The 26975-nt window shown below is 49.2% G+C and overlaps 1 protein-coding gene across 1 annotated transcript in view; it reads right to left on the bottom strand.

Moving 5' to 3' along the window:
- Positions 1-26975, bottom strand: part of COL22A1 (collagen type XXII alpha 1 chain) — a 274147-nt gene that overhangs the window by 209983 nt on the left and 37189 nt on the right. Inside the window, exons 4-5 of the mRNA XM_012735953.2 lie at positions 12317-12391; positions 3350-3461 (exon numbers count right to left, since the gene is read on the bottom strand). Coding sequence (XP_012591407.2) covers positions 3350-3461; positions 12317-12391 — 187 coding nt within the window. The remainder of the gene's footprint in view (positions 1-3349; positions 3462-12316; positions 12392-26975) is intronic.

Raw genomic sequence — 26975 nt, 5'->3', positions numbered from 1 at the left:
ATTCCTGGGATATAAGGAGTTAACTCGATGTGCTATGGCTGGTGACCTAGGGACTGACCTCGGAAGTCTTCTCCTAACCCTCAGCTGACTGCACCTTGACTCTGCAGAGCCTGGCCATGGTGGAGCCACATCCCGCCCTGGGGGGGGGGGGCTGCCTGGGGATGTTCATGGCATTGACTTCTCTGTCGGAGGAGGTGGAATCTGTCTGGCCAGACAGCCAGGAAGGGAAGTGGGGAGGCGTCTGAGTTCCTGGTTCTCAGACTCACAGATCTTCAGGGACTTCACTTGGCTAAAGAACCTGTGGGCGAAGATTGGTCTTCTCGGATTCTCAATTCACAGACCCAGGCTGGCAGATGAAGACCCAGTTGTTTAAAGTCATTCTCTGAGCTGGGATTTCACCCAGGGTCACATCCAGGCAGCAGGAGCAGAGCTCATACCTCAAAGTAGTCAGGCCTCCCTCGGGATTCAGGGACACCCTGGCCATGGACCATGTGGGAGGAAGATGGGACCTTCACACCTAGGTCTACAGACACAGGCTTTTAGCCACAGATTGATGTTTCATTTCATTGTTTCTCTCCTCATTTCCTTAATAAGAACAACAATGCTACTGTTTTTTTCTTTTTCTGAACAAATTCTATTTATACCTTGGAAATACAAATATGCATTGTATGTATGTGTGTGTATGTGTGTATCCTAAGAAAAGATAGATATTTTCTCTATTAATGACCTTTTTGTTCCCCTAAAGATGTTTTTCTTATATCTATTTATCCATCTATACATATATGTGTATACACATGTGCATATGTGTCCTACACATTTACATATATACACATAATATATATGTTATAATATATATTATATTATCATCAGAAAGGTAAAGGTCATTAACAAAGAATATTCAAACAAAGAAAATGGCTCAATTCAACCCTTTCCACAAATAATGCAGCAGATTATGAGATTATAGTGAAAAAGGTAAAGGGCTTTAGGTCAGAGGACTTGAGTTTGAGGCCAACCTCTGCTTCCTCTGAACTGTGAGATGTTGAACAAGTGACTATACCATGTTGAGTCTCAAATGTTGCACCAGATAAATGAGAAGAATAGTATATTTCACTTCATTTTATTGAAGTGAGAGATAAAGTATGTAAAATGCTCTTTGAATGTTAAACAAGTGAGAAACAATGTAAATATTGGAAGTGATATTCTTTTTCATTATAAAAAAAATTAACCTGCAAATTAAAATTGTACATGCGTGTATATAAATTTCAAAGCACTTAAAATAAAAGGATGATAATCTTTCTTGAAATGTCTGAGCTCTGTTGGTTTGAATTGTCTCAGGTGTTTTGTCATTAAAACAAACATGAAACCAGATAGAAACTCCTCCTCGGAGCAACTCTGAGCACGATGTGAGCCCATGCCCCTAACCCAGAAACAGCGTCCAGTCCCGTGGTCCACACAGCATTGCCCAAAGCAACTCCACTATTGGACCCATGTGTCTCACCAGGAGGACACGCCATTAGCAGGTGGGAGGGTCCTATGGTAAGACCCTTCCCTGGATTTGTGCCACTTTTGCTTTCCTTCCTGCATTCTGTTCTTTCTCTTTTGTATATTTTTCTTTAAAGTGGAGTTGCATGTGATTTTTTCTGCTTATAAGTGGTATGGATCTGGAATTGGGCACTTTAGGCCAAGGGAGTAAAAGGCAGTGAGTAGGAGATGCAGCCCAGACTCCTTGCATTCCTCCTTGTGTGCCCCCAAGTGATGGCCATGGCACTGACTTCTCTGTTGAAGGAGGTGAAACCTGACCAGACAGCCAGGGGATTAATAACAACGTCATGCAGCATCTGCATGTCTTCGTAGAGACAGCAACCCTCCCTGTCCGGGGGGACATGACTCTTGTGAGAGTCGGCTGCCAGCAACTACTGTCTCCATTCCATGGAAACCAGACTCAGAGAAAGAAAGCAACTTGTCTGGTTTCTTCTGTAAAACCTCATCAAACCTAGGCACTGGGAACCATGGATGAGATGACGTTAGAGTCTGACACAATGCCTGCTGCACGGCTGGCACTCAGAGATTGGTTAATGAATTGAAAAAAAAAAAAAAAAAAAGGATTGCACACATGCAAAATTCAAAGCTCTGAGACCTAACATTCAAAGCCCATCTTTGCCAGACTAATATCTGACAGAGGTTTTCCCCTCATTATGAGTTGATTGATTCATTTATTCAGCAAATATTTAATAATCCCCTTCTCTGAGTGGGGCTTAGTTCAGTGCTGAGATTGCAGCAAAACCAAGGCTCGGCTTTTTCCAGAGCTCCTCACTGAGCAGGGGAGAGAAAAGTAATTGCACAATTGATTCGGCTGCTTCAACTTTGCCACGTTTTGTGCAGAAATACAGGTTGTGAGGAGCGTAGGTGAGGGGAAGGCCTGGTGTGGTCTGACAGTTGAGGAAACGAACCTTTGAGAGCATACTATTACAGCTGAGCATGCTTTGAAGGATGGGCAGAACAGGTGTCCCAGGTAGAGGGAAGAAGATAAACAAACTGTTGTGGGGGAGGTGGGTGCCTGGCAGGTCCCCCAAACAGAGACAGAGGAGGTAGATGGGGAGGCCTGGGGATGAGCCACTAGGTCACATGGGGTCCTTTCTCTTCTAGCCCTTTAGTTTAAGAATACTTGAAAGCAATCAAAGAGTTTTAAGACGGGGAGAAGTGGCATGATGCAGTGTCACTTTTGTTTTCAAAAGATCTGTGCACCCCTGGTGAAAAGCATGGATAATGTATTTCGCTATCATCTTTAGCCCCTGACTAGAGACACAGTAAGTGCCAGACACTGGACAAATCTTTACATCACATCCTCTCAACAATGTTGCAAGAGGAACATTCATTCTGGGTTGAAAACATGAGAAAATTGAGGCACCAGGGCCTGCGATAACTTGTGTTGAGCCAGGCATCCAGTCAACGCCAAAACTGCTATGCAATTCTGGAGGTGCTACGCCAGCCCTGCAATGCAAGACGGGGCCAAAGTAGGTGCTGTGTGCTGATACCCATCAAGATTTGCTATTTAGTGGATTAACAGAAAAAATGCAGGTATGAGTTAATGAATAATGCCAAATCTGAAAGGAGTGATGAGTATAGAAGGACCAGAGAACCAATGGAGTCAATGATAATAGATTGGCTACAAAACAGGTTGAATTCCCAGGTCAGTGGTACAGTTGCTGCATGTTAGGGTGAGCTTGCCAGGCCTTGAGTATGTTAAAGCCCGGCTTAGTGCCAAGGGTGCAACTGTGGCTGACGGGCCCCTCCCCTGCCCTTTCCCAAGGCAACCAGGGCAGGTCTGGAAGGAGAAGTGACCACTCACTCAGTCCTTTGCACCACGGGGAAGGATCCCATCCGTACATAGGAGCTCTGCACTCCATTCTCTCTCTTCCCCAAGATTTCCTTCACACCGAACAAATCCATCAGGTCAAAACCTGTCCAAAGAGAAGAGCTGGGGTGAGTTTGCTGGAGAGAAAGCCTGAGAGATGGAGAAAAAGTACATCCACTCCCTGCAAAGGCAGCCTGCCCACCCTGCCCCAGGTACCGGGGGTGGAGGGAGCTTTTCAGATACATGTTCAGGGGGAAACACAAGCAACAGAGTGATGGGATGTACAGGTTCGACTTAGCTCCAGGACAGAGGGGCAAGAGAACAGAGACGCTGGGTTCGATGAGTTCTCAGACGTGTGCTGAGAAAGTTCTGGATCTTGGTCAAGAGTAATATAAACAGGAGGTGTCCTGGGTGTGACTGCTGCAGGGCCTTGGTGTTCTGGAGGATGACAGTGTGATACGTCACTGACTTGAAACTGTGTCCCTAAGGACTGGGGACAGCTCTCAGCAGGTTAGAGGGAAGTGAGTCGGGGGCAGGCACCAGGTCAAACTCCTTTCTGCAGCTCTGGGCTAACACAGCTCTTGGTATTGGTGGCACCTAAGCCATGAGACTTTAGGAAGAGTCCTTCACTGTTTCCAACATCACACGGCACTGCTCCCCAAAACAGGGAATGAACATGTAGTACTCGCATTATAATGATTAATGTCTCTTCTACCACTAAATTCTGTGCAAAGAGATCATTTTTTCATTCAATACATATTTTTGAGAGCCGATTCTCTGCCATGTCCTGGGTAAAAAAAAAAATGTCAGAGAGGGAAGAGGTTTAGCACTGATGGAGAGTTTGAATATTAGGATTAGACAGGCCTGGGTTGTGTTCCTAGCCACTATGTTTTTGCTGTGTGACCTTAGGCAGGTTGCCTGACATCTCTGAGCACTAATTTCTTCATCTGTAAAAAGGAGATTTTTTTAGCATAGACCCCATTGCTGTGAAACTTAAATGATATGATACAAAGCTCTTCTTATAGCATCTGACATGGAGTGAACAGCCAACAAAATAGTTTTTATATTCTTTATTTTCTCATTATAATCCTCACAATATCCTCTACCACTAAATATTGTCCTGAGATGTCCTGTATGCATTCAAAATATATTTTTGAGACCCTGCTATATGCTAATCACTGTGAGCTGTGGGGCTGAAGCAGGGAGAAGAAAAAAATCATGGCACTAGGAGAACTGGAACTCCAGTGAGGAGACTAAAATATAAACAAACACACAGTGCAAGTGCACAGTGCAACTCCAGGCAGGAAAGAATACATAAACAGGGCCTGGATTTAAGAGGAACTGGCTGGGGTGACAGGGAAGCTCTCTGCCCCAGTCTGCAGCAGGCCTGCCGTGATCCAGAGGGTTCCGAGCAGAGCAAGACTGTGCTAGGGTTGAAATTCTAGGTGATTTTTGTATCAGATCCTTCCCCACTCAGGCACTGAACAGCCTGAGGTTGTTGAGTTCTCCAAAAATGACTAAGAGTTGCTATTGCCATTTCTAAGTAGCACTTCACATGCCGACTATGTAATGGAATTCATGACATAATGTCAAATGATGTTTAGTCCTGAAGATAGAAAATATGCATCCAGAAGTTCCAGCGTGGATGGAAAAAGGGCACCTGCAAGGCGTGCTGTTTCCACACACTGGCGTGAACCATTCTGCCTCTCTGGAGGTGGTGGGTTTGTGGGGGCAGACACCGGCGCTCCTGCAGCCCATGCCCACCAAGGTGTGTGGGCTGAGCCGGCTGAGAAGGGCTGCCACTGGGCTCAGGCTGAGCCCACCAGCTTCCTGTGCCTGAGTTTCTGAAGGACAGGGCCTAGCCCGCCCACCCTCAGGACCAGCAGGGCCTGGCCTGCTGCACAAACTGAATGTGAGGTCTCACTCTCATAGGTGACATGCCCTTGAACCCTGGGAGAGACTGCAGAGGGGAAGGCACCAGCACATGGGCCAGAGGCTCAGGGGTGGAGTCCTACTCAGAAGCTGTGTGACCCTGAGCATGAGCATTAACCTCTCTGAGCTTGCTTCCTCTGCACTTCTGTAAAATTGGGACACAGATAGCACAGGGTAATGGAAGAGTAAGTGTTCTGGAATGAGAGATATTCAGGTTCAAACCCCTGCTCCCACCCTTCCCTACCTGCCTTCTCTCAGGTAAGGTCTCATCTGCCCACAGGACATTAGGCAACACTAGCCCACAGTGTCCCTGTCTGCCATTAGCAACGCATTCTGGCTCTGCTGATAAACACTGTCATCTCAGAAGATCACCTTGAGTTATAAATGAGAAAATATGTAAGAAAGTGCCTGGGACACGGCAGGTGCTCACTCAACGCTGGATGCTCTATCCATGCAGTTGTCCCTAACCTTTTAGGTACCAGGGACCATTTTCATGGAAGACAATTGTTCCACAGAGTAGGAAGCAAGGGGGGGGGATGGTTTGGGGTGATTCAAGTGCATTCCATTTATTGTGCACTTTATTTCCATTATGATTACATTGTAATATGTAATGAAATAATTGTACAACTCACCATAGGTTGGGGACCCCTGCTCTAATGGATCCCTCACCCTGAATAAGGGTGTGACTGTCCCCATCCCATCACAAGCTCTGGACAAGCATGGGGGGAAGGAGCGTCAACCTTCACTGAGTCTCTGTCTCCCTGGGCATCAGGTCCTTGTCTAGAAACTGGGAGACCAGGTATAATTTGGTCATCTTTTATGTTTTGAGCATCAATAAATACTTATCATATTTTCCCCATGGCTGGAAAGAATCTATCTTCTGACGAAACTTCATCTCTTGCATAACAGTGAGTTTGCAAGTGCAGTGTTTATGCAGTGAAGAACCTTCATCTCTGTGAGTGTGTGGGAGGAGGGGAGTGAACGGTAGTGCTGCTGGCGAGTGGAGTCGTGCAGAGCAAAGGAGTTGACCCTAGGTAGTGTAGAGTGTGCATCAGGCACTGCAGTGTTAAAGCAGCCCAAGGCACACTCTGCCCTTATCTGATACTGTTGAGCTTGTTTCCATAACTGGGAAAATGGAGAGAATAATTTCTTGTAGGGCTGTCACAAGACTAAGTGTGATGACATGATGAAGTGCCTGCAGGAAAGCCAGCACCCAGCAGTTAGTCCCACTAGCCCACTTAGTGCCATTAGCCCTTCCTAGGGACCACGGTGGGGACCTGCTGTGAAAGCCCCTAACACAAGGGGCCTCAGGCCCTGGCGACAGCTCTGCCATTCCCTCCCAGAGCCACACCACTGCCAGCCGTGATCAGAAAGAACTAGGCCAGAGTCCTGGGGAGCCCTTGGAGATCCTCTAGTTATGGGGACACCAGTGGCTCAGATGTTGGGAAGTGCCCCCTGAATGAATGCAGGGAGTGGTCTCTCTCCTCAGCACCACTGTGAGCAGGGACTGAACACCCCAGAAGCTGTGGTTTAGGCATCACCCAGTAGCAGAAGGTGTAAGGTGTCCCCAAAGCTCTGGGCTCCCAAGCAAGAGCAGCTCTCAGAACTGACTGGGTCCCAGTGAATGAGGGACCTTCTGACAATCCACAGGGCCACCCATGCATGGGGGCCCCTGTGCCTGGAAGTGTCCCAGTGGGGCTGCAGACCCCCAGCAGTGGATGGGGCTACTGCCTACAGATGGGGAAGGTTGACCAAAACAACCCTGGAGGGCTCTGCAGTTCTCTGATTCCATGGAACTGCTACCAAAAGGTAAAGGGCACAGAGCTGCTTAGGATTGGATTTTGTTCCAGCAAAGGCAGGATAGGAAGGAGTAGGTTTTGGAGCTAGCTCTTCCTAGGGCCCAGCACTGGCCAAAGGCATGGCAGGTGTCCTGGTGCCTTCTTCCTTGGGGATGCAGGAAGAAGCATGGCCTCCCAGGGTGGCTGCCCAGGGGAACCCCAGACAACACCCAGGAGGTCTGGGGTGGGAGTTGTGGTGAAGGGGTTGCCACACCAGAAAGCCTGCGGTTAATTCAGGGAGGGAAAGCAGGCACAGCACGGAGGGAGAGAGGCAGTCGCACGCCCCTGGGTTCCCAGCCCTGCTCTCAGACCCACCATCTCCAAGACGTGGCTGCAATTTCTCAGCCCCTTCTACCTCTGCCTCTCATCTGCACAGAGGGGATAGTGGCAGCACTTCCTAGGGTGTCAGGCTTGGAAGTGCACAGGACATGGCGGCTTATGCAGAGCGGGCTCCCAGGTGACCTCACCAGGCACCTATGCTCTCTGTGAGAGCCGGAGAGCAAATCTAGAATCTGGGTGGACATGTGCCCAACACCCACCTGATGTGAAGTCGGGGCCAGGGGCTGCCGTGTGGGCCTGGTCCCATCCACAGCTCTGTCCACTGTCACTAGAAATTGCCACCTCATCCTGGGTTTCCCCTGAGCTTTCATATGTGGGAGAATTAGAAAAAAAATAAAACAGGTTTTCAAAAGCAAACATATGCTCTACTTTCTGGTTTCATTTTTATTTTGGTTTCAGTGAATAAAAACAAAGATTTGAACCTGACAAAACTTTGAAGAACAAGGAAATAACTAGGTGGCAGGAAAGGGCACTGAAAGAAAAGATGAATTGCCCAAAATAAATAAGGGGTGGGAGGGGAAATGAAGAATGTTCCCGAGGTAAATGGACTGTGACGCAAGGCGCCTGAGATGAAGAAGCAGTTGTCACTGCAGAACTGAGAGGGGCACCGAAGTATTAGACGCCTCATGGCTGGGCTCAGGCCCCAACAAGGAACAGAAGCGGGGCCTCTTGAGGATGCCAGGACCCACGGCAAGGGTTGCCCTGGGGTGGACAGGGCAGGGCAGGCCGGGCTCTGCCAGCCATGAGGGAGTTTGGGTTTCTTTCTCCAGGCAATGAGGAGCCAATGAGGGCTTTAAAATGGGGAAGAAGCACCATCTGGTTTCTGTTTTCCAAGGTCATCCTGGCAGCTGGGGACAGAGGGGCGGGAGCCCAGAGAGGAGCAGGCTGCTGAGACAGGCAGGTGGGGAGGGAGGGCTGGAAGAACTTGAATGGGAAAGCTATTTGGGAGGTGCCCTGGGTATGGCTTGGTTATTATCTGGATGTGGGGGCCCAGGTGGGAGGAGAGACATCCAGGATGTCTGTGGCCAAGCCAGAGACCTGTACCCTGCCTAATATCCTCTAAGCGTTAACTAGTGAACCTCCCAGGAAAGTCGGATAACACTTTTAGTCACTAGAGTTTACAGAATGTTTGGTTATTAGAGCCAAGAGGGACTCTCAGGGACCTTCTGTAAGATCACTGTCACATAGGTGGGGAAACCCAGGGTCCGAGATGTTGGGAGATTGACCCACCAGGCTGTGGAGCCTCAGGGCCGTCTAAGACCCAGGCCTCCTGTCCCCACCTCTCTTCTCATCCCAACCTTCCCATCATAGCCCAGATAAGGCCTAAAAATAGCCAGGGTCATTTAAGGAAAAACCTGGAGGTGAGGCTTTGGGGAAGTGCGTTTTTCTCCAGAATACAAAAGCTGTTCTGATTACCCAGTCGCATTTAAATCAGCAAGTCGGAGGCTCCATCTCTCCCTAACCCCCTCTCCAGCCTCGGCAGGGCTGGGAGATTTGTTCACGGCTGGTTATAATTAGAGCTGACGGTAGACAAGGCAGGTTCTCTGTGCACTTAGAGCAGCACAAACAGGTATCAGCTCTGCATGCTGGTGGTGCCCACCTGGCATGGTGAGCTCATTTCCTGGGAGACCCCACAGCAGGGAGGGGAGGCTTCAGGACCCCACTGGCTGAGGACTGACACAGCAGAATTTGGGATAGAGGGTATCAGTCACCAGACAGACTCCTCAGCAGGACCCTCTGCACATGCCGTGGGCTAAAACTGTGTGCAAAGTTCTACAAATTCATGTGTACATGCACACACATGCACATACACACACACATGCATGTGCACACACACCCTTTCTGAATCTTCCCGACCAGAATCAGTTACCCTTCGGTAGAAAAAACTGCTTACTGCTCTTCAGTCTACAGAATGACAGGACAGCTTTAGAGCCATTCTAAGTTCCAGATGATGCAGGCAGTTTCATTTGTTCATTTGTCTGCCTGCCTTCCTTCCTCCCTCCTTTCTTCTTTTTCTTTCTTCCTTTCTCCCATCCATCTTTTGATCTGTCTGTTCATACAACCTCCCCAGTCATTCATTTGATCATGCTTTAATTCATGCTTCTTACTTTCACTCATTTCATTCATATACCCACTCATTCATTCAATAAACATTTATTGAGCTAGGTACTATCCTCTGCCCTTGGGGCACACAAAAGAATGCCCAAGTATGGAGAGGTCCTGCCCTCAAAGAGTGGATATACTTGCTGGGGAGGTAGACAAAGAAACAAATAATTACAACACCTTCAGATTGGAGTTTTCAGGATAGAATAAAATGCTAAAATAGAAATTAATTGCCCTATGGGGTCTGCAGTGGTTTCTTCGAGGTGACTGTTGAGTTGGGCTTTGAGGGATGAGCAGGAGTTCACTGTGGGAACAAGGTGAAGATGGGCACACTAACAAGAGGAAATGTCATCAGCCAAGGGGAGCATTGCATTTTGGGGGGCTAGTGGGCATTCCAATGGGCCCATGAATAAACTGGGCCAGAAAGAGCAGAACCTCTCATGCAGGACTAAGGAACATGGACTGGATTCTAAGAGCCAAGCAATCTGGATTGTGGAAAGACAGCTCTTGGTGAAGGGGAAGGAACAGGGCAGTGCTGGAGGTTGCCATTCTGGTTATAGGGATATGACAACGTTTCAGAGGACAGAAAATAGGCAGGATGGATTTGGCAGCAGCAAAGGGAGGGCAGCTTTTGTGGAATTAACTCTGCCATACACCACGTGGATGCCACGGCAGCCAAAGTGTTGTGTCACCTTTCTTTGGCTGCCTGTCTAGGGCGGCCCAGTCTCCCAGGAAGAGTTCTGAATCTCCATAGTCTTGCCTTTTTATGGCAGGAAAAGAGAGTAACTTTTGATGATCGGGGTCAGAGTGGCCAATTTTTAAGACAAACATGACGTTCATTTCTTCACTCTGCTGAATCAGTTACCTTGGAATAAATATTGCACAGCTGGAACGCCAAGACTGACCACCCCATGTGGCAAAACGTTCATGAGTGTGGGCTGTGCTGAATGACAGTCTGGATGGGAACTTTGACTCTCCCACGGACTCAGGCAAGTGACCCAATCTCTCTGTGTCTGTTTTCCCAATTGTAAAATGTACACCAGTGCAGAATCCTTGGCATCCAGCAAGTGCTCAGTGATCATTCATTGTTACTATTATTATTGCTATGAATGGCATCATTGTCATAATTATTCCCTTCTTTACACATATGTTTTGAACAATGAACAACTGGGGGATGCCGGAATAGAGGACTCACGGCTCACACAGCCACCTGTAGATAACGCGGCAAGGTGAGAACTTACTTTGTAGAGGAACGTCAATGGGAGATGTCAGGGGCAGAGCTGGGCAGGCACGTCTGAGCTCCCAGAATAAACAATAGATTATCCAGGAGCTGGAGCTTTGCTGGGGGTTACTAAAGCAAAATGTAGGAACATCTAAGTTAAACTGCCCAGCAGTTCTGCACCCTGGGCAGACAGCTCAGCTATGCACACACTTATCTCAAGGTAATTGAGTTAACAAAGTGAAGAAGATGAAAGTCATCCTAATCTCATGTATTGGACAAAGAAACCCTGATGATGACGGCAATTCACTGAACCCTGCCTACCCATCAGGTGCCCTACCCAGAGAAGAGAGGTGAATAACACTGCCTTTGTCTGGCTCCTCTGAAAGTGCTGGTAGTTTATTTGGGAGGTGTTTCATAGGGAGGAGGAGGAAGAGGCAGGCAAAGAAAGCAGCTGATGAAGAGTATGGCGTGAAGCCAGGTACCCTGGTGGAAGACTGCTCCTGGGCCATGCTGAGAAACTCGGGAAAGGGAGCCATGCATAAACTCGGAATAATTCGACCCATGGAGCAGCAGAGCTGGGGTGTTTCTATACCAACAGTCACCAGCTGAGGGCTGCTCCTGAGGAGTATGAATTCCCTGGTACATTTTGCCTGCTGTACACACAGGCAGAGCAGCCTTCTACCATTCTAGAAAACTCCTTCAGGCACAAAGATGCAGATGCTGGCATCTTTTAAGTCAGCAGGGCACACCAACATGGCAAGGTTCCTGGAATGCAGGCAGGGCACCGGCAGTACCTGCCCAACACCTAGTCCTGACCTCCCCTGGCCCTGACCTCCCCTGGCTCACTGCCATGTGGCTGGAAGGGGACCCAGGAAAATGGAGGTGGGGTGCCTGACCCAGGAGCAGAGGAGCAGGGCTGGAGCAGCTGCCTCTCTGGGTGTGGGAGGAGAGGAAAACTTCCCTGAGATCACTTAGCAGGACACCTGGCCGCAGGGAAGACTAAATTGATGTTCAGGGTTATCAGCACACAGGGCTACCCGACACTATCCCAGCATTTCTTTTCTGTCATTGCCAAGACAGCCTTTGAGGAGACCCTGCAGTCTTTCTTTCTGCCACTGGGTCTGCAGTCGCATGTCTCTTTGTTCTCTCACCCATTGATTCACAGCTACATTTATAACTCTGATTCACTCTCTCCTTTCCTCTAAAACACGTTTATTATTCACTCTTTTGCTCACTTTGCCAATTGTTTGCTTCCTCATTCACCAGCTCCTTTGCAAACTCATTCATTGCAATGCAGTATTGAGTGGCTCCTATATGACATCCACAGTCTGCCAAACAGAACTAAGGGGAATGTTCCTTACTATTGGGAGGGTCTTTGATGAGAGTGGCCACCTGTGCAGTTCAGGCCATTCTGTCAGGACATTGGTGAAATGTGGGGATGAAACAGGGTCAGCAAGGCTGCCCCAAATCTACGAGGGTCATGCTTAGGTCCAGAAAACAGTACACCAAAGCAAGCTTCTCTCTTACCTGTGATTTCCTTGGTTTTTCCATTGGTGTGCCTAAAGCGATCTCCTTCCACACGGACGCTGGGGCACAGCACGTCTGAGAATAGCAAGAGGAGATAGAGACTGATAAGAAAATGTGACCCACAGACACCCTGTGACATATGACAGCAAATGGACCTTCCCCACCACAGGTAAGCAGGTAAGGTGCCTTGAACAGATGCAGAAGCCACTGCGGCTCCACATCACATGTGTTTTCATTTTCATTTTAAGCACTGAATCTGCAAACACTGTGGTCTGCACTGTGGGCGAAATACGAACACGGCTCTGTCCCTGTCTGCAATGAACTCACAGCCTTGTCCATTAGAGGGAGCCAGACACAAAAATCAATATTATCAACCCAGTGTCCTAAGAGATAGCAAGGTGCTCCAGTTGCTGGGGAATTTAAGGCACCTAACCTGGCTAAGGAGGAGAAGGATGCTTTCCTGAAAAGTGTCCTCTAAAAGGACCTGTAGGATTTAGCCAGACAGACAAAAGACCAAAAGGTGCCCCAGGCAGAGGGAGCCTCATGCGTGAAGGCGTGCACACGCATGTGAAAACTCCACGTCAGCAGGGTGGCCATGGAATGGGAACTGCGTGCCGGAGACAGACCAGAAAGATGTCTCATATGTCACCTTCTGGAGCTTCAGGCACAATTCCAGAAGAATTCAAATCCCAGAGGAAGTAAAACTTCTCAGCTACACAGAAGCGTGATCTTAAAGTCTTCAGGGATCGTCGCTTTTAAAAAGTCGGAAGGACTTTGGGGGGAGGGGGGAAAATGGGCATTTATTGAAACCTTAAAATCTGTACCCCCATAATATGCAGAAATTAAAAAAAAAAAAAGTCGGAAGGAGGATGAGCTCGTTGAGTCTCTCTAGCAATCTCGGAGAAAGCACTAACTGAAGTGTAACGTGCCGGGTCGCCTTGGCCCCACTACCAACGAGCTCAGTGGCTTGGAGAAGGCTCTCCACCCCCATGTCTCAGCACAGGCATCTGTGCCCCAGGAGACCTCAGCACACACACGTGCCACAGGGCTGCAGTGAGGACGGGGCAAGATGAAATCCACAGTGGCACCAGGGCTGGGGTAAGCAGGTACTGTGTGCATTCTCTTAAACTTCACACCTGAGGCAGCTCACTTCCTGAGACCCAGCCCTGCCCGAAAAGCGCTTTAGTTATCACACATAACTATTATAATCGCACATACTTAGGTGGTCCCAACACCCCATCAATTTCACGTACATGCATGTTTCGGTGCAAAACCGGTGTGGGCCCCCTTATTTATCAGCAGTGAGAGGAACACATGCGATCTTTCCTGACTTGGGAGGAGGTATTTTTACTGTTTATCCTAAATGGCACCAGCAGGTCTGACAAGCCCCGCAGAGGGGTTATTTTGGAAACAGCACCAAGCCGTCTGTCTAGGACTACGCACAAGACAGGCTGCAGGCACGGCGCAATATTTAGACAGCTCCACCCAGGCCAGTGGCAGCTGTGGGGTGACGATCAATTGCTTTCATGTTGGCAGCCCACCAGAAAGACAGGCTGGGGACTGTGTGTCATTTTAATGAGTTTAAAATTTAAAATGAGTTGACTCGGAAGGTTCTATCTATCCTCGATTATGAGTAAATCTCTGGAGGCTGACGGCTGGAGCTCAGAGGAGGCTGCTACATTGAGTCACATCTCTGCAAATATCCCAAGGAGAGGGCCACAAACAAAGAAAAGATGGAGATTCTTCAAGAAAATAATAGAACTTGCCCAAATTGCCTTAAGAAATCATTCCCAAAGCAACCCACAAATTCCCTATGGCACCATCACTAAGCCACATATATTCAAGAAGTTCAAGGAGTAATTTATAGTTGACTTAGTTAAGTCAAAACAAATGGCTTCCAAAATGTCCCTTCCAGTTGGGCTTTCCAGGGATGTTGGGGCCCTCAGTGTTCAGCTGCTTGGCAGGGAGGTAGGATGAGCATTCAAAGCCTCTCCTAACCTATAACTATAAGCCATTTTCCAATTCCTTTTGGCCATGATAGCTTCACATATTGGGTAATGATCTGTTTATTTCTGCATTCATTTGTTTAAAATGAGATATTTACCAAGCTCCAGATATGTTGCAAGCTCTGAGCTACTTTCAGATTGCATAAATAGATAATAAAGTCAAAGTCCCTGCCTTCAGGGGGCTTCTGGGTTGACTGTAGGGACAGCCTCCACACATGTCAGCACAATAAAGTGTCAGAGTGTTTTGACATCAGTGTGTCTCCTTGCTCCCCAGGGCTCTTCCTCCTCAATCTCAGAGACCCTGTCAGCCTTCTGCAACCCTAGGGCCTTGTTTCCACTCATGCCGGCCTGAGTGAGGAGCCCTCGTCAGGGGCCCAGAGTCTGAGAGCTGAGGGCACCACACTGAAGTCATTGACTGGTATGTCTGTCTTCCCAGGGAGTGGGAGCCTTCTGACCGGCTGGACCTCAACTCACCTCTCTACGACCACTATCTCCCAGCCCCAAACCCACCATAGGCCTTCAGTTCATGTTGAACAGAAATGACTGCTGACACCTGAGCTGAGAGGCAACCCTGGACAGTGGACTGGGGAACCTTCCAGGCAGGGGGTGCACCATGATTTTGATGAGCCAGTGAGACTCCATGGGCTCCTGGGCTCCTGGCCTAGAGGCATGGCAGACACTGTTAGCTGTCAACCTAATATCCACTTCCTACTTCTTCCTTGCTAAAGAAATGCCACTTTAGTTCAGAACGACAGAGTTTTCAGCACAAAAAGAAAATATGTGGTCGGTTGGTCCAAACCAATGATGGTTATTCTGTTCCTCACCTTTCCAGAGTCTCCTGCAGCAAGGGATGGACATGTGACCCTGAACTGGCCGAGGAAATAAGTAAAAGAAGTTTGCTATGGATGGAGGAAGGGAGGAACTTAAAAAGATTTTGGTTTTCTTGATGTAAGAATAGATAGGTAGATGTGTTTGGCAACTTGACTTTCCCTTCTACCTCCCCTGAATGTGGGACATGATGTCTGCAGGACTGTGCAGGAGAATTGAGGGAACAGGGACCCCAAAACCGGCAACTCCAAAGTGAAAGAGTAGAAATGGTGAAAAGCATAAGAAAAATAGCCTTCTATCTGTTTAAACCACTGTAGTTGGGTTTTCCTTACTTGCAGTTGAGTGCGTTCCAAATCTGCACACCTTCTCTTCCTGTGAGCAGTACTGACAAGCCAAGGTCAAGACCTGGAAGGCAGATCCTCTTTCTGGCTGTCTGAGGACAATGAATGAGGGTGGTGAGAACAGGTGAAGGATTTTTCCTGGCAAAGGAAATACTGACAGATTGGGTTATCTTCACTATCCCAATCAATACGGATTTATCAGGTCATCCTTCAGCAGCAATAAGGAAGCAGTTCTGGAATTAAGGACAGGATGAGTTCTGAGCAGTCTAAATGAATATTTAGTTTGTGCTTGGTTGGTTGGTTGGTTGATTTTCCTTTTCCAAAGTGTGAAAAGATAAAAAAGAAAATGTCTGATTACAAAGACACTGCTCCCTTGGAGTTCACTTATTGTCTACCCATTGACATTCATTTTCCTTCACTCTTTAAACATGTAGAACATTCTAGACTTCTGGTAAGGGAAAAGATATCTTTTCATACAGCATGACTTCTATTTCACCAGAATCCTATTGACCAACCAGAGCTACCACTCCAAAGGGAAACACCAGAAACTACTGCAGTCTTTCTGGAAAAACACTTCCATTTACTTGTCCTCATTACTGAATGGCAAAAAGGGCATGTGTGTGTTTGCCTGTTTGGGGAGGGGAAAGGTTTGCACAAGATGGTCTCTGATGTCCTCATGCTTTGTGCTGACACATGCAGAGTTCTAACTACAGAACACAGCCATGCTGTCCCCTGGCTTTCAGCCAAGTGTCTTTCCAGTTGGGAAACGGAGGTACCTGCAATTATAGAGCACCCTTGTGTGCCAGTCATCTGGCTTTGGATTTAATCTACAATAACCACCCTAGAAGGTAGATTTTGTTCCTATCACTCAGATGTAAAAAATGAAGCTAAGAGAAGAAACTCACCAGATAGGAGGAGTGTCTGTATTTGAATAAATGCCTACTTGAATCTAGCATCTAGGATGAGAGATGATGCCCCGGACTAGGAGACCAGCAGGACTGGTAGAAGCCAGGAAAGGATGCTAGGACAGCCCCGTCAGGTACCAGACAGGGAGAAATCACTGCTCATCCATCACATCACTGTGGCAGCTGCTGCTGAGTGCAGCTGACCACAGACAAGATGTATGACATCCAAGTGGGCAGGGGACGAGGCGGAGGAAGAGAGAAATGAATCAAACACCCAGCAGGCACACGGCCCGGTTCCTCTGCCGCTCCAAGGCCAGCCAGGGAATGGTCCACACATCCCTACTTTAGCAAAGCAGCAGACACTGCATCAGGCACAAAGTCCCCAGGGATAACATTAATGAGGATTATAATCCTGATGGCTCCCAGGGACTGAGTGCCCACGTGTCTAGGTACTATGCCCAGCATGCTATGCTGACTGTCTCTGAGTCTCTTAACAGCTCTGCTGGAGGGATGTGGTTATCTCCACGACCAGCAGACACACGTAGGTGGCTTGCTGTGCACCAGACATTGTTTCAAGCATGTTGAATACATTAGCACATTTAATTGAATCCTTGCCACAGCTTTGCAGGGCGGGTGCTATTATTTACAGATGTAGAAAGAAAGGCAAAGAAGTTAGTCAATTACCCAAGGCCACACAGTTAGCAAAGACAAAGTCAGCACGATGGCTTCAGCCTTGGCCACTGCATGATGCAGGCTCTCCAAGGGCTGAGTCAACCGCCAAGGTCACTGGCCAACAGAGACTCAAGTCTGTCTCGAAAGCCTACACCAGCAGATAGCCAGCTTGCCACCCCCTAAGGAAGCCCATTCTGCCTTTGAACAGTCTAGATTTGTGGAAAGGTCTTCCCCACTCTGCACCTACAGGATTCATTTGTTTACACATGGGGAATTCGAAGCTCAGAGAGGTTAAGTAATCTACACAATATCACACAGCTAACAAGTGGCAGTGGTAAAAAGTAAGCCAAAGGAGTCAGACTGGGCATTTGAGCACTCAACCACTATCCACACAATCTCAGCATCGAAAACACCTTGGGTATGACAAATAACAACCAGCCAATTACCAAATGGCTACACTGTGTCAGAGTCACACACATGCTACCCATGTGCTTTCATTTAACCTCTCCATGATCCTACAGGACAGCTATAATTATCTGTACTTTATAGGTGAACAAGTAGCATTCCTAGTTTTTTTTTTTTAAGGGATTATAATTGACCACATCTCAGGGCAAGGAAGTGGATTATGTGAGAATATGGGGATCAGATGGCCAGGGTCCCGACACTGGGCTCTTATGCACAGTTTCATCTCCATCACCTGTACTGGAACTTCCTGAAGAGTCCCGGCTCGCAGTTTTCCTCTAGGTCAAAGCATATGATCTCTAGCTGCTTCCCACGTAGCCCCAGATCCCCTGCCTGGTTTACCGATCCACATCTCCCAGCTCCTTTGGGCTGCAGAGAGGGTGTGGTCAGGTGCCAAGTATTTCGTGGGAATGTTTATATAAGTGTTTAGAGGGAGCCTGGTAAAACATTTGGTGGAGAAAACATTGCTAGCAAGAAAAATCCCCTGGACCCGCTGACAGCTGCAAACACTGGTTCCTGAAACCAGGGTCATCTCCCTCCTTCACTTCTCTGCCCGTGTCAGGAAAAGGCAGTGCAGCAGGAGGGTGAGGAGTGGGGCTCTGGCACAGCTGGGCCCTTCTGCAGGGAGCTGGGGACTCTTGGTTGGGATCTAGTGAGGCAGAAGAAATAGTGACAAGGAAGGCCCTGCCAGGACTGTCCCCTCTCCCAGCCAAGCAGGAGCTGGACGTTGTCCTGAGAAGAAGCTGCACCAGGGCCAGGCCAGCGGGGGGATCCCTGAGCCCCGAGATTGACGGGAGGAAGCATTAGAGTCAGAGAGATCTCACCTCTGCCATGACAGTTGTCCCTCTGTGTCTCTTTCCAAACCCCAAAATAGGGGTGAGAGTCCATGTTTTTTCCCCACCCAGGGTTGTCCTAAAGATCAAGTGGGATCGTGGTTGAGAAGTTCTTGGCATAATGTCTGCCACCCAAAAAGTGCAGTAAGTGTTCATTCATTCATGCATTCGGCCAGCACATGTTTGCCAAGTGCCTGGCATGTATGACCCAGTGTGCAGAACAAGTACAAACACGTGAACATGGTGGCCAGGTGGCTCCTTTGCTTGTGGTGCCCGTGTGCTGGTGGAGGAGGCAGAGAGCAACACAGAGACACAGAGAAGCAACTGGCCATCCCGTGTGACCCACGCTATGGGGCGTGGTTGGGAGTAGGGAGCACTGATGGACCCTGGTCTGGGAAGGCCTCTGAGGTGAGTGACAGCTGAGCTGAGAGTGAAAAAGGGGGATTGGCCAGCCGTGGGAAGAGCAGTGCCAAGGCCTAAGGTGGGAGGGGAGAGGGGAGAGAGATTGGAGGGTGCCAGGCTGTGGAGAGCCTTGTGGCCCAGGGCCCAGTTTAGAGTTCAGAGCAAAGAGGAGACCCCGCTGCCCAGGCATGTGAGGGTGGACGTGACCGAGGCCAGAGAGCATCAGGGCTGGCCGTGACAGTTACTGTCCAGGAGAGCTGTGAGCGGCCACCGCTCAGCCCTGATTTCCAACCTCCCAGTCCAGGTGGCCCCCTCCACCTCGTTTCCCTCCCGGGGAATGGCCCGTGGACCGAGCACCAGCAGGTGTCACCGGAGACTGTGAGGACCTCTCTCTAGGACAGCATGGGAGGAGATGGGAGGACAGGGGGACCCAGGGGTCAGCAGATCCCTTGACAGCCCTTGGTGTGCCAGACAGCAGACCTGCTGGAAACAAACCTCCCTTCACTCCACATTTAATGAATGCCTACTAGGCACCTGGCCCTCAACCAGATTGGACATAAAATAATGGGCAAAATGAAAGCCCTCTGTCCTCAGAAAACCACTGTCCAGTGGAAAAGATGGACATTGATTGAGTGAGGCATTGAGGTGTCCCAAGATGTATGTGATGCTAGCAGGGGACATGCTGAAGTAGGGGATGAGAGGGTGGGGTAACAGGTGGCCAGAGGGGCAGGCTGTCACTGGGCTGTGAGGGGGAGTAGAGGGAGTAGGAAAGAAGGAAGAGAGTGGCCCGTGGGAGGCGTGGGGCAGGGCCCAGTGGGGAGGAGCAGGGACACACAGAGGGGGACGGTCAGTACACAGAGGAACAGCGGTGAGATGAGGTGGGGTTCAGAGCGGGTGGTGCTGACAGGCCATGGCAAGATGTGTCCCTCTGCTGCTGGGGAGGCCTGACTGTGCCAGGGCAGGGGGAAGACAGAGACCAGCGAGGGGACCACTGTGGGGGTCCAGGGGGAGGGGACAATGGTGATAGTGGTGGTGGGTGGGGGAGAGACTAGGAAGGCTTTGGTGGCAGATCAGATGTGGAGTGTCTGGGACAGAGAACACTTTATCCTGCACAACCGAAGACAGGAGCCAGTTCAAACATTTTACATTTGAGATGTCAGATAGATATTCAGCAAGTATCCAGAGCTACAGGCCTGGCCTTCACATTTCAAGACACTGGTCCTGGCTGGGGATTTCAATGTGTAAGTTGTTGGCGCATGGATGGTGCTTAAAGCACCAGAAGTGGGTGAGATGGTTCAGAGACAGAGTGGAAAGAGAGGAGGTCTGCAAACTCAGCCCCAGGGCCTCCAACATTGACGTGTGGGGAGGCGAAGAGTGACTGACCAAGGAGCCTGAGAAGGGGAAGCCAGCCAGGGAGGAGGGAACCTGGGGGGGGGGTCCGGAGGTCATGGACCATGGACGGGGAGCCTTTTAAGCAGCAGGGAGCAGCCCACAGAACCCAACAAGAAGGGGGCGGCATTCACCATGGGGTTTGTCTCCCTACAGTTTGGGACCCTGAGTGGTGGGGTGAAGGCCCCATTGGGGCAGGTTCAAGGAGAACAGCAGGGCGGCAAAGGGAAATGGCAGAGACAGCGGCTGCATCAACAGCAGACTCTTTGTCCATCCCCTGGTCTCCAGTTTCAGGGAGGGTCTGAACTCTCCATCCCTGTATCCTTTAATAACAACTGACAAGGGAGCTCTTTGGGGAAACCACAGGAAAACACACCTACACGCCTGCTCCCAAATGCCTCCACAACAGGTCTCTTTTCTTTATGAAAGTCTCTCTCTTTAAAAATTTAAACATTATTTTCAACATAAACATTAGAGAGATACTAATTACTCTATATCCACATTGTGGGTGCCCTGAGAGACCATGTAGACTGGCTCGTCTTGAAACCAACAAGCTCATGATTCCAAGGAGCTCAACAGTGATGAACAATACCTTCAAATATTTTGGTTAAAGGTGGTGGTAGTTCAACAAGGAAAAGGAACAGAAAAGGAAGGTCAGTTACATAAGGCCTCAACACACCCAGCATGTTCACGTAGTATTGCCTCCAGCAGCTCTTCTGATTTTCTCAGAAGACAGAGGCTCACAAGATTAAGTGACTGTCCCGAGGTAACAGAACTCATAATTGAGACTCAGAATTCCAGCCCAAGTTTGTCTGGCTCCCAGATCTCCCTCCCATCTTTGCACGGCAGCAGGCCACAGGCAGACAGCCAAGCTGGAAAGGCAAATGGCGAGGACAGTGCTGACTCATCCATCTGCTGAGCAAGGGTCATGGGGACCCCCTAAGAACCCCTTCAATGAGCAATGTGAGAGAGTGTCAGGTGGCAGATGGGGGTGGGGATAAGGTCCCAGGGTGTGTGATCACAGGCCAGTGGCGGGCAGCGAGAGAGGTAAGGCACCATCGGGACCTTGGGGCACTCGTGCTCTGCTGGGCCAGGCCTGCTCATGACAGCTCCAGAGGTTACTAAGAATAGGTGACCAAACGATGAGGGCACGGCAGTTGTGCAGGTTTCAGCTGTGCCGGACATCTGTGGCTCCCTAGAGCACAGCGAGACATGGCTGCATTGCTGCATTTGTGTGCGAGCATTCCCAGCAGGCTCCTCTGCATCTCTGTGCGTGTGCCTGTCTGCAGCATTCACTGTGTGACACAAGTAGGCACGTGTGCCTGCCCCTGTGTGCATTTGTGTGACAGTGCATGTGAATGTCCTTGGGCGTTTCTACAGTGGGGTCCTGGTCTTGGAAGACAGTAACAGAGAGACAGAGAAGGGGGCGGGGGTGGAGATTTTGTGAGGGTAGCATGTGGGACGCACTCCCAGGATGGCCCACAGGGTCCCTCCCTGCCAGAGCCTTCTAGGGCACTCTGCCAGTAACACATTCCCGACAGGGCAGAGGGCCCGGCCTGGCAGGCACGCGAGCCCGGACTCACAGGCCCAGTGCTGGGAGGTGGGGCCAGGCCTGGGGGTCTGCTCCCCTGCCCATGGCTAAGCCCTGGGCAGCCGGCTGTGGATCTGCCTGCACGTGGCCATCTCCTCTTCCCTACCCTATGCCTGGCCCCCAGTCTTTGGTGGGAGGTCTGAGACGTCTTCTGTGTCCCCTGGATCTGTCTGCCTCCTGCATGGTCTCCACACCCTTTCCCGCCTTCTCACCCAGGCTGCCCCTTGGCCTCTGCCCACGCCTGCCCCCTCCTTTCTCTGCTGACCCGGTGCTCACCTCTGGCTTGCTGCCTCCTCTCCCAGATACACTTAGCCAAGATTCAATGCAGTGCCCAAACCCAGAGCTCCCCACAGCTCTGCCCTGCTGGGGTCAGCTCGCAGGAGAAGCTTCCAAGGACAGGCATAAGGGCTGGACAGTGCCAAGCAGGACTGCAGTGTGGCCCTCCTGCCCTCCCCAGGGCCCCTGACATGCTCACACCCTCCCTGGCCCTAACCAGACACGGACTCCCTGACGTCCACTCTGCCCGCGATCTGTGCAGCAGGCTCCGCATTTTATAGAGGAGGCACCTGAGGCTCCGGGAGGGGAGCAGCCGATCTGGGGCATAGAGAAGCTCTGCCATCCAATCCTGAAAGCCTGGCACATGCAGGTGAACGGGGAGGAAAGGGTGACAGCGAGTGAGCTGTGAGGGTCAAGAGAAGATAGAATTAACATTCTGACACACAGAATCAGACTTCAGGATCAGGAGAAAGTCTGAGTGACCCTGCAGTCCAGTCCTCTTGTTTCACAGACAAGGAATCTGATGTCAATAAAGAAGAACCACCTTGCAGTGAGGCCCCCCTGAGCCAGGCCAGCCCAGCCCCCTACAGCAGGTGCTGAACCCCAACCCCCTCGCCGACTCCTTCCCAGAAGGCCAAGCCCAGGGACGCGGCCAGTTGTGGGACACAGACTCACGAGCTTCTCCAGGTGCAGTGGAGCTTTGCGGGGAAACTGTCCTGGGGATGCTGCACATGGCACCTGGTGCTGTGATGACCAAACGTCCCCACAAAGCTTTGCCTCTATCTTTGATGAGACCTTTGATTCAGGTTCACGGCCTTGGGTCGTAATGTCAACAGTTCAGTATGAACGAACATCTCTATAGGCTTTTTCCTCTCTGTCTCTGTTCTGTTTGCTTGGGTGTGACTATCCTTGGGCCACCATGTCCTTCCATGACACTTTAAGGAGTCCAAGGATTCTGAATTCAAACCTGCCTTCCAGGCTGTTATGTGGGTCTATTTGTCAAGTTAGGAGGACAGAACCTATTTGCTAGGATGCTTTTCAAACTTGATCTGTGAGTTATAAAATAGCAATGCACACAGCATGCAGGCCTCCTCTGTTCTCTTGCCCCAGGCTACTTGTGGTTAGGGCAGATGAGAGTGTGGAGCAAGTCTGCCCCAGCTCTCCCAGCCCAGATGCGCAGGGGCGGTGGTCAGGTGCCCAGCTCCGCACCCAGCCTCATATCCCTCCAGCTCAGCCCTTCTCAGACCGAGACTGTCTCACTCTCAACCCCATCTGAGCACAAGGCAGGCACAGATGTCTGCAGTAGAAAACATACACACTAGCAGGTGCTGAGGGTGTTATAACTCGCCTCTCAGGAGGCCCCGAGCACCCTCCCACCAGACTCCCTCAAGGCAGCGCCAATGAGCACCTCTAATCACTTTCCGCCCCCTTGGCCATTCACATTCACATCTGTTGTTAGATTTATGTAAATAAGAATCTTTTATAAATAAACAAGCAGACCTCCTGTCTATGTGTCTGAAACCACATCAAGCAAAAATGACTGGTCTGATTTCCAGAAAATCAGGGTAGGTATTACACAAGAACAGACAGACACTCAAAATGCACATGCAGATTTTCAGTAAAGTTATTTTTTTCTGGGAAAATGCAAAGAGACCATTCCAGGGTGAGGGGCAGAAGGAAGGGGTCTTCATTGTCTTGAATATCCCTTTCTAGGTTTGGTAGTGTCTGTGTGTGCGTGTGCATGTGCACACTCATGTATGTGTGCCTCTGAACACGTGTAAATGAGAGGGCATCTACAGGGTGTGTAGGTGTGTGAGCACACGTTTCTGTTGAGAGTGTGTTTGTATGTCTGTGAGTGTGTCCATATGTGTGTGCATTTTTGCATGTGTTTGTGTGTGGGTAAATTCAAAGAAACCAGAGTCAATGTAAACAAAAGGGCAAGACACATATTCACAGCAAAACAAGTCTCCTAAAAATAGAGTTTTGATACTTGTTTTTCCTCAGTCTTCCAGTAAGTGTGAGGTTGTATCAGAAACATCACAATTAATCAACCACATTTCCTGGAAAGTCCCGAGACAGTGTGTAACCCTGTGTCCCCACTCACTCTCTCACAAGTGTAAGACAAGTTCAGCTAGGACAGGTTAACTGCAGGACGTCAGAGATGCTCAGAAGTACATAATTTCTCCATGAATTTAATTATATAGATGTATATTTCTAAAGAGACATAGGTATATATAGATTGTCTGTGTCTATGTATACATACTTTTTTCAACTATCCATTTAGTTGTGGCCACTATAGCTTCTCCCTTTATCAACTAAAAACTAAAACCACTATGTGACGTGCACAGTCAGACCTCCAGGAGCTGGAAAGCTTGGGCATGACACAAGCCCAATGAGATCCTCACACCTGTGTGCATGCAGTCTCCTCTTTACTGGGGATGATGCCAAGGACAGCGCAATGTGGCTGGCATAAGTCCCCATGGCCAAGCAGTGGCAAAAGGAATGTGTGGATTCATACCTGATCTTCAACCCCTTCTACTCTCACTGAGGCATGAATCCACATCCAAGACCCAGGAGGGTAAAAGGATATGTTAAGAACATAAGAATATCCCTCACAAATGATAAGCACAGGAAAATCTGTCATTAGATGTCACACAGAGGGCACAGCTGGTTACGCATGATGCCGACCAAGACACGGAGGGGAAGGGCAGAAGATCCCTCATCCAGGAACCCACCATGCTGCACTCCAATGGGGAAACTGAGGCTCCCATGAAACATATCCAAAGGCACCTCAGGAGTGGCAATGACTCCAGATTCTCAGTCATCACATCAGAACACAAAATCAGGAGCCAGCAAACTTCTGCAAAGGGACAGAGAGTAAAGACTTCAGCCTTTGGGCCATGCAGTCTATGTTGCAACTACTCGGCTTGCCACGCCAGTGTGAAAGCAGCAGCTGTAGACAATATGTAAATTCCAATAAAACTTGATTTACAAAAATTGGTGCATGGCTGGATCTGGCCAGTGAGCTGTCATTTGTGGTCCAACACATAAGATCACAGAAGTTCTTCCTTGCTGAATGGACCAGTTTTCTATAGAGAACTCAAGAGAGATGAACCTCTAGACTCCGCTTGACTCCCTTGCTGGGATAAGAAGCTCGGATCTGATTGTGTTATTGTCAACTCCCCACATTGATTTTTAGTACATTATTTTTTTATAGAGACTTGTCATGAAAACCTTAAGTATTACAACAATCTTTGCAACAGTAACAATAAGAACCATAATCAGTTATTCACCAGGTTGTTAACTATCGTGTCAATTTTACTGACGAGCAAATCAAGGCTCCGAGAGGCAAAGCCACTGGCTGAGGCCCCCCCAGCTGGCAGTGGCAGAGGTGGGATCCACTCCAGCCCCTCTGATGTCAGCCTGGTGGTCTTAGTGATGCTATCTGATAACAAGAGTTAATGTGCGAGGGGCACTAGCCACAAAGGGAGCATGTGTGTGCATGTCCCCTCTGTTCCAGAAAGTAAGTAGTACTGGCATTATCTTCTTTTTATACAGAAGATTAAAGTTCAGAAGAGTAATTTGTCAAAATAAATAGAGAAGCCTGGATTTAGCCCAAACTTTTAGACCTGAGTCCACCTGCTGAACCCGATGCTATAAAGGCACAGACTCTGCAGGAGAGAAGACAGGATTCCAGCCCCTGCCTGCCCTGAGGTCTCATCCTGACAGCCTCTCGTGCCTTTGCAGAGTGGGCAATGTCACCTCCAAGGGTGAAAAAACCAGTTTAGAGGGGTTGGAGGGAGATCTTGTTAGATATCACAATGGTCTGTGGCCCTCTGTAGCACAACCCTCCCCAACAGCATACACAGGTGTATAGACTGTATGTGTGGCATTGCAATTCCAGATAAGGGGGGGCAATTAAAATAATGTTTCCATAGGCTCCTTTGGGTGGAGATAATAACAAAGTTCAGAAACACTGCCCTTAAGTAAAAGGTACTTAGTCACTTTTCTAGTGTTATATATACATGACACATACACATTCATATATACATGAATAAATTGTGTGCATGTGTAAATGTGTACAATAGGAGTGTGTGCTCAGGGCCATCATCACACAAAGCGCCTTCCTGGCACTAGCTCGCTGGATCCTTATAGACTCTGCAAGGTACGTTTTGTGATTCACAGCTACTTGGACAGTGCAGACCTCCTCTAGCAACCCATCTACAGGAGCAACTTCACAGGTTCATAAATAGCTCAGTACGAGAAAGTCCCATGTTGCATTGTCATAATAAACCACAGCCTGGAAGCAAAATCAAGGCTCATCAAGTTGGGAACGTTGGGAGAGATGATGGACCATGGGCCCCGCAGCCAAATGAGATAGACATGTCCGTTACAGAGAATGAACTAGAGCTGCACACCTTGGTCTGAAATGAGCCAGCAGCACCAGCATTTGTGCTGCACGAGCTCCTTTTGGTTATAATACATGGGTAGTGTAGTTTTAGGCAGAGATAGGAGTCAGACAGGGACAGTAACCAAATGGCTTCAGGGGTCATCTCCAGGCTTGGGTCTCACTGAGCAGAGTTGGAAGACTGCTTTTCTTCCTTGAGGTATACAAATTAAAAATAAATGATGGGTGGGTTTTAGTTTTCCATCATTTTCAGTAATTTTCACCTAAAATTTCATAGCACATAATTGGAATTAAGTCATTCAATTACTATTTCTATTGGGTGAATAATAAGTTTGCTCAAGAGGAACTCCCAGTGACCTTGAAAGGAAGGGGGCCTGGCTGAATTGCTTTTTGCAGCTGACGTGGTCCCAAGTGCCAAGCCACAGGCATCGACGTGGCGGCTCCAAACCCACAGCTGCTGCTGCTGCCAGTTCCTCCCTGGCCTTGGGGTCCACCCAGAAGGAACAGCTGGGCGGGTCACTGTGTGGTCACATGCATGTTCCCAGA

This window comes from Microcebus murinus, chromosome 7 (assembly GCF_040939455.1).
Source record: "Microcebus murinus isolate Inina chromosome 7, M.murinus_Inina_mat1.0, whole genome shotgun sequence".
Taxonomy (NCBI): domain Eukaryota; kingdom Metazoa; phylum Chordata; class Mammalia; order Primates; family Cheirogaleidae; genus Microcebus; species Microcebus murinus.
Note: the sequence above shows the minus strand (reverse complement) of the source record. Positions and strands in the feature narration are given on the sequence as shown.